Here is a 14,254-nt window from a genome sequence, read left to right on the forward strand (position 1 = left end):
TTAATATTTGGAATAAGCCAAAGGTACTGCGCATACAGTATATACTATTACCTGTAAAATAATATATTCATTGTATATTGCTTGTGTTTTCTGAAGACACTCGTAATTATTTTGTAATGTACTTAAATCACAAATAAAGTGTACTTACAACACAAAGTGTACTCATAACAGAAATAAAGTATACTTATAACACAAATAAAAGTATACTTATAACAGAAATAAAGTGTACTTATAACACAAAGTATACTTATAACACAAAGTATTGTTATAACACAAATTAAGTACACTTTAATATCACTAATCAAGCATGTAATTAGTCCCTACACAGACATATACTTAAAGTGTACTAAGTATACTTGAAGTTGTTCCAATTTAGTACACATAAGTATACTAAATATACTTAAAGTTGTATTTTAATACTACTTAATTTCAACTTAAATATACTTAGTACAAAATTAATTGTTTCAAAATAGCACACTTTAAATGAACTAATCATTAACACACTTGAAATATACTAATAATTAGTCTTGCTGCAAGTATACTTAGTATACTTTTTTTTCACTACGGTAGACAGACATTAGTAGACGTGGCGCTCGTTTGTAAGATTAGATATAAAAAGTGCAATGACTGTTACTTCAGTTATTTTGCTAGACAGCAGGATTCAGATAGAATCTGTAGAGGAACTCAAGTTGCAATTCAACAAACAACTTGTATGCATACTGTATGTGATAAGATGTGACAGTCTAGACATATGATACACAAAATGAGAAATTATTTTTAACAAGTTGCATTTTACAGGAATATTGCAAGTTATTGGCATCATTATAATTACTATGCAAGACTATGCATACCAGCAGGGACTAACTGGCAGTTAAACAGACAAATTCTGGCCTCTTTTCTTAGACTACCAAAACCTTCAAATCACCATTAGTACCCGACCTAACATGGGATGAAGAATTTAAAACTGATCTAAGGAGGTGTGCATTGTGACCACATAAATAAATAAATTGCACCCAACATTGTAGGGCCACAACAGTCAACAAAGAAACCTGAAGGGAAAAAATGGAGATAAATCATACTATACGGCTGACTATACATACTATATAGCTATAGCAATATATATATTATTGAACAAAAGTGTTAATGTTTAATGTTTTCAAAGAAAAAAAAGTCTCTTATGCTTACCAAGGCTGCGTTCATTTGATCAAAAATGCAATAAAAACAGTAATGTTGTGTAATATTTTTACAGTTTTCTTTTTGGATATATTTTCAAAATGTAATTCATTCCTGTGATGACAAAGCTGAATATATATGCACATCAAAATTTAAAAAAAGAAGAAATAAATCGAAACTAAAACTCTCTCTGGAATTAATGATTAAACATGATAACACACACACACACACAAAATATCAATAAACGAAGTACAATATAACTTCATATCTGTTCTTGGGAAGACGCCAGTCTAATGAAGTAAATTCTACAGTTCTGACATGTCAGACCCTCAGTCACCTCTCAACAAATACACACAAAGCCTGTAAAACTAATAAATGATTAAAATCATGACATGAATACATGGGTTTAAGTGAGAAGAGTGATTAATTATTTATCAAGAATATATTAATTATTGATGAATAATATAATTATATTAATAACTGTTAGTAAATTCATTCTACTCCTAAATAAACCACATAAAATTAAGTAAAACTGGGATGGACAAGACATGGTGTAATAATAAACACAATTCTCCTTGAAGACTTTCTACCACTTCATGTTGATTCTGACAACTCCTGGAATGCGTGTCATTCACTTTCATTCGAGTTAGAGTGTAACGACCACAAACAAGCCCAAACCAGCAGCTAACCAATGGTGACCTGTTGCTGCTGGCTTAAGACATGAATTTTCAGCAGTATGATTCTGGTAATTCAGCAGTGTACCCTTCATGCACACTGCCTGTATTCCTGTAATATGAAAAAGGGTGTGGTGTCCTGAAGGCAAAAAACAGGTGACTGTCGTTAAAACAGATCTTTAAAAAGGAGAATTGCACCAGAACTGGTTTTCCCTTTTGGGGCATCAGGGGGTTAATCTATGACAACACTAATAAGAAACAATTGGCTCATGAGTGACAGCCATGTCATGGCAGGCACAACATCTGTTTGCTTTTGGATAAATGTTTCACCAAAGGAGAAAGCCTTCTTTGTAATTACAAGGTGCTGAACTGAAGGAGGGAGTTGTTCAGTACTCAGGTAAGAGGGACTGAAAACAGACAATGAGGTGTTGTGCTAATAAACGTAATGGACAAAGACAAATTATAATACAGCCTAGCCTACTACATCCATGTACCTCTATGCCACAGTGGGAACAGTTGCAAAACAGTAATAAAGAGACATTGAGAAATTTCAAGCAATGTAATGTTAGATGACTGCAACATGTTGCATTTCAACCAGCCTTAGCATACTGAAATGCTGAAGTGGAAAAAAGCTGAGTAAAAACATGTGCTAGTGGTAAAATAATGACATTCTGGCAAGTCTGCTTTGTGTTTCCCCAGTTTGTAGCGGATTTTAGCACTCCCTAGTGGCTGAGTTTGGAATTGCATGTTGTCTACAGAACACCAACAGCAGAATGGGTTGAAGGACTTCTGGTTTAGAAAAAGGGGTTAAGGTTTAGCTGGTTAGCAAGGTCTAAATAACCCTTTTAGGTAGATTACGCTATTCTGTGGGCAAAAAGCAACTTCCTACATTGGCAGCCATTCAAATGTAACTGTATAAATAAAAAATATTTTGCAAACAACATAAGAATTCCATGAATTTTAAGAAGCTAGTGAAGGTTTTGGTCTGTGCGCACTCTTGTGGTGGCAATCGTTGTCAGGACGTCATTTTCCTGTAGCTTCACCCTCTTTTGCCTTTTCTCACCAACTGAAGTAGGCCTATTATGAAAATGATTTCTTAATCTGCTGAAAAGATCAATTTAAATGTCACGGGGTGTGTCTGTTCCACTAATCCGTCATAACATCTTACCTCACCCGTACCAATCACACACTTCACAGTCTTCTATCTTTGCTTTAGACACAGACAACTTGATGACTCATGATCTAAAAATCTCAGTGACACATAATTAACATTGCAATGTCTGTATATCAAATGTTGAAATAAAATATTTACTTTTAATTGTGTTTGTGTGTTTTTGAGTGCACATTTATAAACATCATATACTACAGCATCTTTCTTTATGCAAATAGAGATAATGATTAGCCTATAATTAGCATTACCATTGCTCATCATGCCACACATTCCCTCTGCAAAGGGTTGTCATCATATTCAATCCTATTATCATTAAGTATCATTAAGGTGGCCATTGATGTGTATATTTCTGACAGCTTCTGACATGAGAGAACCTTCGTCTTCACTTTCTCATTGTACTCACTTATACAAACTACCGTTAAAAGGTTTGGGGCCGGTGCAATTTTTATTTATTTATTTTTCATTTTTTCTCTTATGCTCTCCAAGACTGCATTTGTCTGATTAAAACTACAGGGGGGGGGAAAAAATCTATTTTAAAGTATTTTTAAAGTGTAATATATTCCTGTGATGGCTGAGCTGAATTTGCAGCAGCCATTTCTGCAGGCTTCAGTGTCACATGATCCTTCAGAAATCATTCTGGAAATCATGATACTTTTTTGCCCTCAGGATTCTTTGGTCAATAGAAAGTTCCAAAGAACAGCATTAATTTGAAATAGATTTTTATTTATATATATGTGTTTATATATACAGTATATGTGTGTATATATATATATATATATATATATATATATATATATATATATATATATATAATTTTGTAATTTTACTGTCACATTTGATCACTTTAATGCATCCTTGGTGAATAAAAGTATCAATTTAAACAATTTTACCGATTTCAGATCTTTGAACAGTGGGTGTACGTACAGCTAAAACACATTCGACAAGCAATGCTGGTTTGGAAGTGAATCAAAAATCTGATTCCAGTTTCCCCTTGCTGAAGGATTCAGCTTTTCCTTTCCTTGTTCTTTCCATTATTCTTTTTTTATTTTCACTTTCCTGAGTACGTCCGAGTTGCAGATAATGAATGGGTAAGCAGAGGGCGACTGCATGGAAACATGAATAAAAAATAAAAAAATACAAACACAAAAGAGTAATAAAAAGTTGAGCTGAATGTGATTGCCAAGGACATTTATTTCATTCCTGCTACATACCGCAGAGCCAATGCAAATGCAAATGCAGTTTCATCTGGAAATGGGTGCAACTAAAAATGTGCTTCCACCCTTTTTGAGTCAGATGAGTTAAAAACGAGACTTTTCGAGTTAAAAAAAAGCTGCAGATTTTCATAAATATAATAAATGTAAATCCAAGCCTATTAAGTAATAAGCCTAAACACTGCATTCATGTAACTGAGAAATAAAACATGCATGTTTGTGCGTGAGAGAGAAAGAAATAAAGGAAAAGAGTTTAGGAGTGGGGGTGGTCACATGTTGTAAAAGGGGGCAGGGTGGTGAAAATTCCTTCACTTGGGAGTGTGACTCACTGTCCCTCTATTTTCCTGCTTTTTGGTGAGTCTTTTCCTCTATAACCCCGTCTGCTCACTATCTGCCAGCTGTGGCTGCCAACTTTTCATTAGACTTTTCATTTGTAAACCATGATGGCTTGTCTGTGCTCTGCAGACGTTATCAACACACGGCAGATCTTTATTCAGACATGTGACATCCACTAAGCTACTGACCGGAAATTATTCAATAATGAAGTGAGGAAAGGCTGTAAACAGAATTTCTTATGATCAGCTTTCTATCCTCCTGATTAAAGTGATGCATCTCAGTATGACTATTGTTGATGTGTACATCGCATTTTTGACGAAGCCACAAAAAGGAACTGAAACTGTTGCTAGGAAACAGATTGGTACAACAAAACACACACATTAGGTTGCCATGTTTATGATTGAAACAAACACTCTTTCAAGCTTTTGAATATGACAATGTACTTCTGTGCATATAGAGAAAAACTCTAGCTAGAGAGCATGCAGGGAACTTAAAGCATAAAGAAGAGAGAAGAAAGAAGAGAGGGTTGAACAAACCATGCACTTTTCCCCTGCAGGGTAGTTTTGTGATTTGTGTTCAGAGCTCTCGGAAATCATGGGATTGATGACTCATCTGGTAACCAAATCTCTCTGGAATCTATGGACATCCCATCCAAACAAAGACACTGCAGATTACACTTTTGACACAGAGAAAGTACTATAGCCACAGAAAAATTCCAGTTAGCATAGATTCTGATCCAACTCAGAGAAACGTTCTATGAGAAATCAATTCAGTCTCATGCTGCCTTTTACATCAGGTATTTTAAACTACGTATTTAATTGAAAAAAGTGAGACAGGTTTTTTTTTTTATGCCCGTTGAAAGTTTGTAATAAGTTTGGATAAGCATGTTAACCTTGCATAAATGCATAAATGTTTCGCCAATCATTATTACATATTCGGGTCTTTCGTGACCCGGATCTATATCAAACACAGATGGATCTCTAACAGCCATGATAGTATAAAACTCTCCTGATACTTTAATATCAATTACAAAAGAATAAAATAAAGCATATTTCATTTCTTTTTGGAAGTAGGAAAGTTTAGATTGGAGCAGATCCCTTTTACCATTATCACTGTCCTTGGCAGAGCTCATTTCTGCAGTACATTCAAAATCTAGCTCATATTTGCGATCTCAACCATATTCTCAAAACTACTGTCAACATCTTCAAAATCAGTATTTTGATTGCTGACAGCTTCTTCTACCAGAACCACCATAAAGTGACCGTGACATTAAATTTGATCGCATACAGTACTTGGCTGTTATATGTTCTTTTGCTTTATGTCTGCAGTAATTATGAGTGAAACATCACATCATCATTGTGTATCAGACATTACCACCTTGAGAAATAAAGATGAACTGCACTTGAGTCATCAGAGATTCAATTACTGTTGCGCAGAAAAAAATACACTATTACAAACCTCGGGTCCCTATTGACCCTATATACTTTTCACAAAAAAAAAAAAATTACAATTTACAATGGTAACTTAATGGTAACTTTAAAAATAAAAGAGGGGGAGGGTAGAAAGAAAGAAAGGAAGAAAGAAAGAAAGAAAGAAAGAAAGAAAGAAAGAAAGAAAGAAAGAAAGAAAGATCACCTTTCAAAAATGCTTTTGTAAACTCCTCAGGTTTCTTTTACCTCCTAGGTGTGTTAGGCATCTGGGTGTCCTTTTCTTTGGATCACAGACATTTCAAAGCAACTTCTTCATCACAACAATTAGCTTTGTGTTATTGTTTTCTTCCATTCTCAGATTTCAAATCCTGTGACACACTGTAGAGTTTTCATTGTCCTTTACATTATTGTCTCCTGTCAGACTGTTCGATATGATCCTAGTGAGATCTTGGGTAAAACCCATGACACACTGCACAGCATCAACAATGTTTTATGTCCACATTGCAACCAAGACTACAGTTTTGCATATTTTCCGAGTTTTGCTGAATTTGGTCTCATATAGCAAAATTGTTACCAAAATAGTAAAGTTTAAACCTGGTAAGTGGAGGTTCACACTGTTTCTCATTCACAGAACTCCAAACATTAAGACATTATCTTGAGCTTTTGCTTTTACCACCATGTTTTTTATACAACTCCCAATTTATTTGGAGTGTTTGGACTTTATCAATGTTTTTTTTTTTTAAACATAGAACATCACATATTTGGACAGTTACGTAATTTTGAGCAGGACCTTAAAAGGCCAAAAGCAAGGCAAACTATTTATAGCACTGCAGTTTGCAGAAACATGAATAAAAATAGTGGTTTTTAGATGTTTTAAAGGGATAGTTCTGCCAAAAAAAGAAAATTCTCATTTTGTTCAATACCTGTATGACTTTATACTGTGAAATATAAAGATGTTTATTGAAATGTGTCAGTGTGTTTTTGTCAATGTCATTGTGGGCCAATGTTGGTTTGAGGGTACATTATAACATTTTGAGGTTATCTACCCCCCAACCCCCACCCTTTCTTCTTCTTTTTTTTTAAACAATTGTTTTCTTTCTCAACCCCTGATTTGTTATTTAAGCTTTCACAAAAGCATTGTGGGACTGAAAGCACAAAATGAGCTGTATCTTGTTGCATCTCATATATGTTCTGGGGCCAGATAAGCTCAGGGATTGGGTTCAGATGGAGGGAGGCAGAGGGGTAAGATTGAGGGAGAAAAGGAGGGAGAGAGGATGTGGGAAGGGCGTTAGAGAACACCAAAAAAAAAAAAAAGTAAGAGAAAAAACGGACCATGTGGGCAGGGTCTTAGCTGGACAGTATGCGTGTGTCTGAGTCAGAGAGAGAAAAGGAGGAACTGAAAGAGTTTAGTGGGGGTATATAAGCTGCACAGTTCTCTTCCTGTGATTCTCAAGGGTTGACATCCCTCAGCGTACACTCATTTTCTCCCGCAGCCAGTACTTCATTCCTCAACCACCATGAGCTTCTACGTACCTCAGGCCTCTCACATGTCCTTCACCCGCTCTGTGCCCGCACACCGTGCTGCCAGTACGTACGGCGGGGCAGGTGGACAAGGCACCAGGATCTCGTCCGTCTCTTCCATGTCTCTACGTTCGGCCCCTAGAAGTGGTGGCATTTCTTCTTCCACAGCCTACAGGGTGAGCTCTGCCGGTATGGGCGCTGGTGCAGGGGGGTCCCTCAGGGCGACTGCTAGCTCCACAGGGCCTGTCATGGGCAATGAGAAAGGCCAGATGCAGAATTTAAATGACCGTTTGGCCGCTTACCTGGACACGGTGCGCCGGCTGGAGCAGGAGAACAGCAAACTGGAGATGCAGATCAGAGAGGCCTTGGAGAAAGGTGGACCAGAAGCACGCGATTACAGCAAGTACAACGCCATCCTGGATGACCTGAGGAGGAAGGTGAGAGACATAGTTGGGTTTATATGCTTTCCATGTGTCTGTCTGTGTTTTCCTTTTGGTGGGGGTGTTCAAGCTGCAAAAGGAAGCATTTGGGAGTTTGAGAAAGAGCAGGCAGTTTATGTTAGGAGGAGGAGAAACCAGAGGTTTTGAACTGAAATGAAAAGCCAAAACTTAGAAGTGATGTAAAAGTTTTTCACAAGCAGAAAAGAGCAATTTTATATATTCATTTCAGCAAAACACCAAGAATTCCTATAGTGTAGTGTACTGTAGACATATTGCAATTTATGTAAAATGCATTGTAAAAAAAATATCTTGAATAAAATCAACAAAGAAATTTTTGAGGTAACTTTTTTCTGTTCCGGAAACTCACAAAAACTATGCCTCTTAAATGTCTTAAGGATATATTAACAAAAAAAAAGTGTTCTTAATTTTTTGTTCATACTGTTCACGAGAAAAAAAGCATGATCAGATTTCTGTTCATCTCAATGGAGGGTGTGGCACACGCCCTGTTCTCTCCCTCTCTTCTTTCTTTTGTGCTTGTTCTGCTTTTCTTTAAATGCATTCTGCTTACTACTGAGGGAATTCCTCAAAACCCTCAAATTTGATTTTAAAATCTGTGCAACCATGACAACGGTCAACACAAATAAAACATTCACAATTGTATCTAAAGCATTAGAAGATTGTTTGACGAACTACAGCCAGCTGAAACTTCCTACAGAGTCTCTAAGTCATAACGCAAAACAGATGTGGGATAAGCAAACGCGCACACACTCATGCATCCACACAGTCACAAAAGCACTCTCTCGCACACAACAAGAATGCAATGAAGAACTGCAGCATTTATAGCACATGTGGCTGAGTCATTACAGAGCATTTTGAGTTCAGAAATGTGTAATCTTTTCCTTAATTGCAGCAATACTGAAAAGCAGAGAACTGAGCTAATACAAAATCCCTAAACTAAGAAGAATCATTGCTATATTCTTCATTTAGGAAAATTAATTTTACTAAAAATACTATGACATTTCAGACAGCCAGGTCTGATAAGCAGAAGCGCGTGATAACGTGTACCAGCTTCCGCTTTCACCAGTGCAGGATGTGGCACATAGACAAACTTAGTCCATTTCAAATGTTCTGCTCTACACACCTAGATAATGCAGTATACATACAGACATACACATCTCTCACATGCACACATTCATAGCAATAAACAAAAAATACCCCGTCAAGTTTGACTGAAAAAAAATTCTGCCTTTTGTCTTGCTCATTCAGACCTTTTCATGCGCCAGAGTTTGATAAAGAAAGATTCAATAAAGCAAAATCTGATTCCAGGTAATCACTTGATTAGATAAGAACTCATTCATCTGAACCTCATTCCAAGAACACTGTAATTAAAACCATCTGACAAATCTCATCTTTCGCTACAGGAAAAAAAAAAAGATGGCTGAATGTCAAAAACAGGTTTTGTTTGGTGAAATATGTGCTTTGTTTTGCCTGTAGGTGTTTGATGCCACTGTGGACAATGCTCGTCTTGTCCTGCAGATTGACAATGCTCGTCTGGCTGTGGATGACTTCAGAGTCAAGTCAGTTTCCATTACTACACCACACCACAAGCATCTTAAAAATGCATCTTGTAATTCGGAATTAAAGGAACATGCTTCTGAGAATGTAGTCATTTTTAGAATCACAAAATAGACAAGCCAGAAATCATCAGCTTGACAGATGCGTGATAGAGGACTGTTGACTTGCACACAGAAACTTTATAGTGCATTACTTGAAAGGCTATGCTTGTGTGTTATAGGTTTGAGAATGAGATGGCCATCAGGCAGTCCGTGGAAGGAGATATTGCAGGTCTGAAGAAGGTCATTGATGACACCAACATTGGACGCCTGAATGTGGAGGGTGAAATTGAGTCTTTGAAAGAAGAGCTTCTCTTCCTCAAGAAAAACCATGAAAATGTAAACAACCATTGCACAAGAGCCACTTAATACACAAAGAAGGAGATTCTCACATCTCTAATTAAGCTTAAAGACCCCATTATATAATTTGATGAGCTCAGTTTTCTTTCCTGTGTTGACGTATTTACTTTTAAAGAAGAAATTTGAGGTGGGACGAATCAAACTAAGCTTTTGCCTATTCATGAATCATGACTTGCAACTTGCAGGGAGCTAATTCTACACTGTAAAAAAGAATTGTTGGTGTAACTTAAAGAAGTTACCTGGTTGCCTTAAAAGAACATTCCACTTTTTTTTTTGAAAATTGGCTCATTTTCCAACTCTCCGAGAGTTAAACAGTTGAGTTTTACCATTTTTGAATCCATTCAGCCGATCTCCGGGTCTGGTGGTACCACTTTTAGCATAGTTCATTGAATCTGATGAGACCATTAGCATCTTGCTAAAAAAAACAAAAACGACCAAAGAGTTTCAATATTTTTCCTATTTAAAACTTGAGTTTTCTGTAGTTACATCGTGTACTAAGACCGACGGAAAATGAAAAGTTGCGTTTTTCTAGGCCAATATACTATAATCTCATTCCGGCGTAATAATCAAGGAACTTTGCTGCCGTACCATGGGTGCAGCAGACGCAATGATATTACGCAGCGCCATGGTACGGCAGCAAAGTTCCTTGATTATTACGCTGGAATGAGAGTATAGTTCCTAGCCAAATTGGCCTAGAAAATTGCAACTTTTCATTTTCCGTCGGTCTTAGTACGCGATGTAACTACAGAAGAGTCAAGTTTTAAATAGGAAATATATTGAAACTCTTTGGTCATTTTTGAGCAAGATGCTAACGGTCTAATCAGACTCAATGATCTATGCTAAGCTATGCTAAAAGTGGCACCGCCAAACCCGGAGATCGGCTGAATGGATTCGAAAACGGTAAAACTCAACTGTTTAACTCTAGGGGAGTTGGAAAATGAGCCTATTTTCCAAAAAAAGTGGAAGTGTTCCTTTAATATTTTGAGTTCATTGAAATTAAAAATTTGAGTTAATAGAAGGAAGGTGATTGGTTTATTCAACAGAAACTCAAAATATTATGTTATCTGAACCACATTAATTATATAATTTGATTTGACAAAAGAAAAATGTTGTGATAAATTATGAAAATAATTGTTTACAGTGTAGAGGGCATTTAACTGTAGAAGAATCTGTGTAGTGCAAAATGAGTCAGATGAATTTTCTCCGAAGGGAAATTCGAAAATTGTAAACAACAACTGTTAAAAGTTCATTTTGTAAGGATTTAGAGGTAAGCCAGCATATAGATAGATTTATAACAAACAGACATAGACTAAAGACACAAAACTTAAAAAAATTTTGGGGCCTTTAAATTGATCACAGTGTGTTTTTACTTCAACGACATATTAACATCATCGAAATGCAGGAAAAACCACCACCATATTGCTGAAAGGCAAAATTTCTCAGATTTCTTTTCTGTTCAAATTTGACAGGAAGTTGGGGAGATGCGGAACCAGATCGCCCAGTCAGGCGTTCAGGTGGATGTTGATGCACCCAAGGGCCAGGATATGTCTCAAGTGATGGAAGAAATGAGGGCTAACTATGAAAAACAAGCTCTCAAAAATGCAGAAGAACTCAAAATGTGGCATGAATCTCAGGTACAGAACCCTTGACCACTACATGACAACAATTTTGCCATGATCTCACCAATCTAACCATCTAACTCTTTCTTCTTAGTTGTCAGAAGTTCAGGTGCAGGTAGCTCAGAACACAGAGGCATTACAAGGTGCTCAGATGGAGATTAATGACCTTCGGCGGCAGATTCAAACACTAGAAATAGAGCTTGCATCCCAACAAAGCCTGGTAACGTGCACATACATGCCACTTTATAAATGTTTTAGATTCCAGATATCATATTTCAGATCTATAAAAGCTGAAGTTTTAATAAAATAAGAAGTTCATGTTAAAAAATATATGATGCCAACCTTTCTAGAAAGCGTCACTCGAGGATACCCTCCGGAACACAGAGATGCGTTCAAACGCAGAGATGGAGAAGTACAATAACATCATAATGCAGTTTGAAGCTGAGCTGGGGCAGCTGAGGTCAAATATCACAGAGCAGGGTCATGAATATGAAGCTCTGCTTAATATGAAGATGAAACTGGAAGCAGAGATCAGCACTTACAAGAAACTTCTGGATGGGGGTGACTTCAAGTAATGAGATAAAGTAAATCTTTATTTATTATATTTTACAGTGTATCATGCACACTTACTTACTTACACTCACTTTTTCTTTGTTGTTTAGACTCCAGGATGCACTAGACGGCCAAGAGTGATATTACAAGCTGCGATGAAGAGCAGACAGAATGTGGGCTTAATGACTCTTCAAAACAAACTTTAGATAGCATTCACATTGAAACCTGTGGCAAATCATTATCATTTGAAAGTCCCTTTCCACTATGTCTAGACAATTTATTCAACAGGACACAACAAAGTTCATCAAGTTGGTTTCTCACCATATTTCATTTCTTCAACATGATATCATTTACAGTGTAATTACTTGCAGTCACCAAAGCCTGTTCCACCCTACAATCTGACTTAACACTGACATGTGAGTTACAGAACAACAGAGGCAGCTTTTTAAACATTAGTTATGTCTTTATAATGCACAATTCCAATGTCACTGCACAATTATACAGCAAACATAACCATTACAATGAAATGTGAAGAGAAATGTAAACTTCTCCACCAAGTCAAAGCAGTAATGAAATAAAAACATGCTTTCTAAGTGAAATTTGGAGTCAAGCAAACATGAACAGACATCTGAATTCTTTTACAATAGTTTCCTATTTGAAGTTTGGACCTTTTGTCCATTTTGGCTCTTAGTGAGCATAAATGGGTGCTATAAGATGGTGTATTTCACACAAAAGTTTAGCTACTGCTCATTATTCAGTCTCCAGTTGTCAGGTGGGTCAAAATGAATGTGTACATACATTCCAAAGTAAACAAACTCTATCAAAAAATGTGACTGGCTCTAAGGCAGGACCTCCATTCCTACTTTTCTGAACATTACAATTTCTCCGGATTTATACAAGTGATCGGTTTAATGTTTGTGGTCTCTGGATATGTTTTCATGTTTTAAGTAAGCTATTGGAATAACACCAAGACAGGATATAAAAAGAAGGCATTTGACAGACAACATTCAAAATCATACAGATGTTTTAGTTGCCAATGCTGTTAACTTCCACTAACAAGATACATAAGCTTGTTATAGCATTTAATGTTAGCCATTTGAAGAGCTGTGAAGGGCCATCTGGTTCCACTCCAAGAAAAACCTCATGCTACAATTCTATTTGAATTCTAGTCTATAAAACATTACATTTTATCAATAAAACATTCATCAGTATTAGTACATGATAGTGTGCCACATGTTAGCTAAGATTAATCAATCTGGAAAAAGCAACTGGGATTTGTTTACTTGACTTTTGCACAATGAGCTAATGCCATGGTAGCTAATTAGCTTGCTAGAGATCCATTGCTTGGGCACTGTAAGCTTCTAACTAAACAGATTAGCTGAAAAGCTTAGGTGGATTGATTTTGTGTGTTCAAAAAAGATTGAGATACTGTGAATAGCACCAAAAGTACCATTTCTAATTCTAATCAATAAGAAATATAATGCAGATGCTTATTCGTTTGTTGCACTGTAGCAGTAAAATTACACGTTGGCTCCACAAAGGAAGTTATTATTGTAATTCTATTTTAATAGAAAGCAATGTAAAATCAGCTGAAATATACAACAACTGTACACAAATAAATGAGAGTAATGCTAACAATGACCTGATGCAATACAGTAAATCATATACTATGTTAATTACAGCAACAACTGAGAGCGTGTTTAAACTTAAAATATATTAATTGATATATTTTGATGGCTAATATGTCATACAGTATTAGAAGTCTACCTGAAGAAAAGTTGTTAGCATTCTCAGGTAGTTCAATGGCAATTGCTTCTACATGTAAGTATACAACCTGGAGGCTGCCATCTTGATACAAGAACATTTGTCATTTGACTGATCACCTGTCAAAGGCAATAGGAAAACATCTTTTAAACTACTTTTGGACAGGAATAATATTGCTGCAAAAACTAATATTGCTATAAATTTACACAGAAAGCAGCAGTGTTAAAAAATACAACAATGATACAGATTTAACAATGAAGTATTTTTTTTTCAAGCTGCCCAATGAAAGTAGCGACATGAAAGACATCCTATTTTTCCAAGTAGTGCTCGCTGCAGAGCATAATGACCTCCAGCTCAAGGGTGGAGCTTAACCTGTTTAATGGGTGGAGA

At 36.3% G+C, this 14,254-nt stretch overlaps 1 protein-coding gene across 2 annotated transcripts; it reads left to right on the forward strand.

The window, feature by feature from the left end:
- Nucleotides 1-7,430: 7,430 nt before the first annotated feature.
- krt18b (keratin 18b) lies at nucleotides 7,431-12,699 on the forward strand. Of its 2 annotated transcripts, none has more exons than XM_048199321.1 (7): nucleotides 7,431-7,953; nucleotides 9,451-9,533; nucleotides 9,752-9,908; nucleotides 11,399-11,563; nucleotides 11,643-11,768; nucleotides 11,899-12,132; nucleotides 12,211-12,699. In XM_048199321.1, the coding sequence occupies exons 1-6, from the start codon at nucleotides 7,513-7,515 to the stop codon at nucleotides 12,121-12,123; spliced, it is 1,197 nt and encodes a 398-aa protein (XP_048055278.1). In that variant the 5' UTR covers nucleotides 7,431-7,512; the 3' UTR covers nucleotides 12,124-12,132; nucleotides 12,211-12,699. The 2 variants fall into 2 exon arrangements, with proteins under 2 accessions (XP_048055278.1, XP_048055277.1); XM_048199320.1 differs by having other exon boundaries at nucleotides 11,899-12,119.
- Nucleotides 12,700-14,254: the final 1,555 nt, after the last annotated feature.

The sequence above is a fragment of the Megalobrama amblycephala genome, linkage group LG8 (genome assembly GCF_018812025.1).
Source record: "Megalobrama amblycephala isolate DHTTF-2021 linkage group LG8, ASM1881202v1, whole genome shotgun sequence".
Classification (NCBI taxonomy): Eukaryota; Metazoa; Chordata; class Actinopteri; order Cypriniformes; family Xenocyprididae; genus Megalobrama; species Megalobrama amblycephala.

Bases quoted from the DNA above. Each gene is read 5' to 3' on its own strand.
- krt18b (XM_048199320.1), top strand. From the start codon at position 7,513: ATGAGCTTCTACGTACCTCAGGCCTCTCACATGTCCTTCACCCGCTCT. The intron at 9,534-9,751 runs GTCAGTTTCCAT...TGTGTGTTATAG, and splicing joins GTGGATGACTTCAGAGTCAA to GTTTGAGAATGAGATGGCCA. The intron at 9,909-11,398 runs GTAAACAACCAT...CAAATTTGACAG, and splicing joins TCAAGAAAAACCATGAAAAT to GAAGTTGGGGAGATGCGGAA.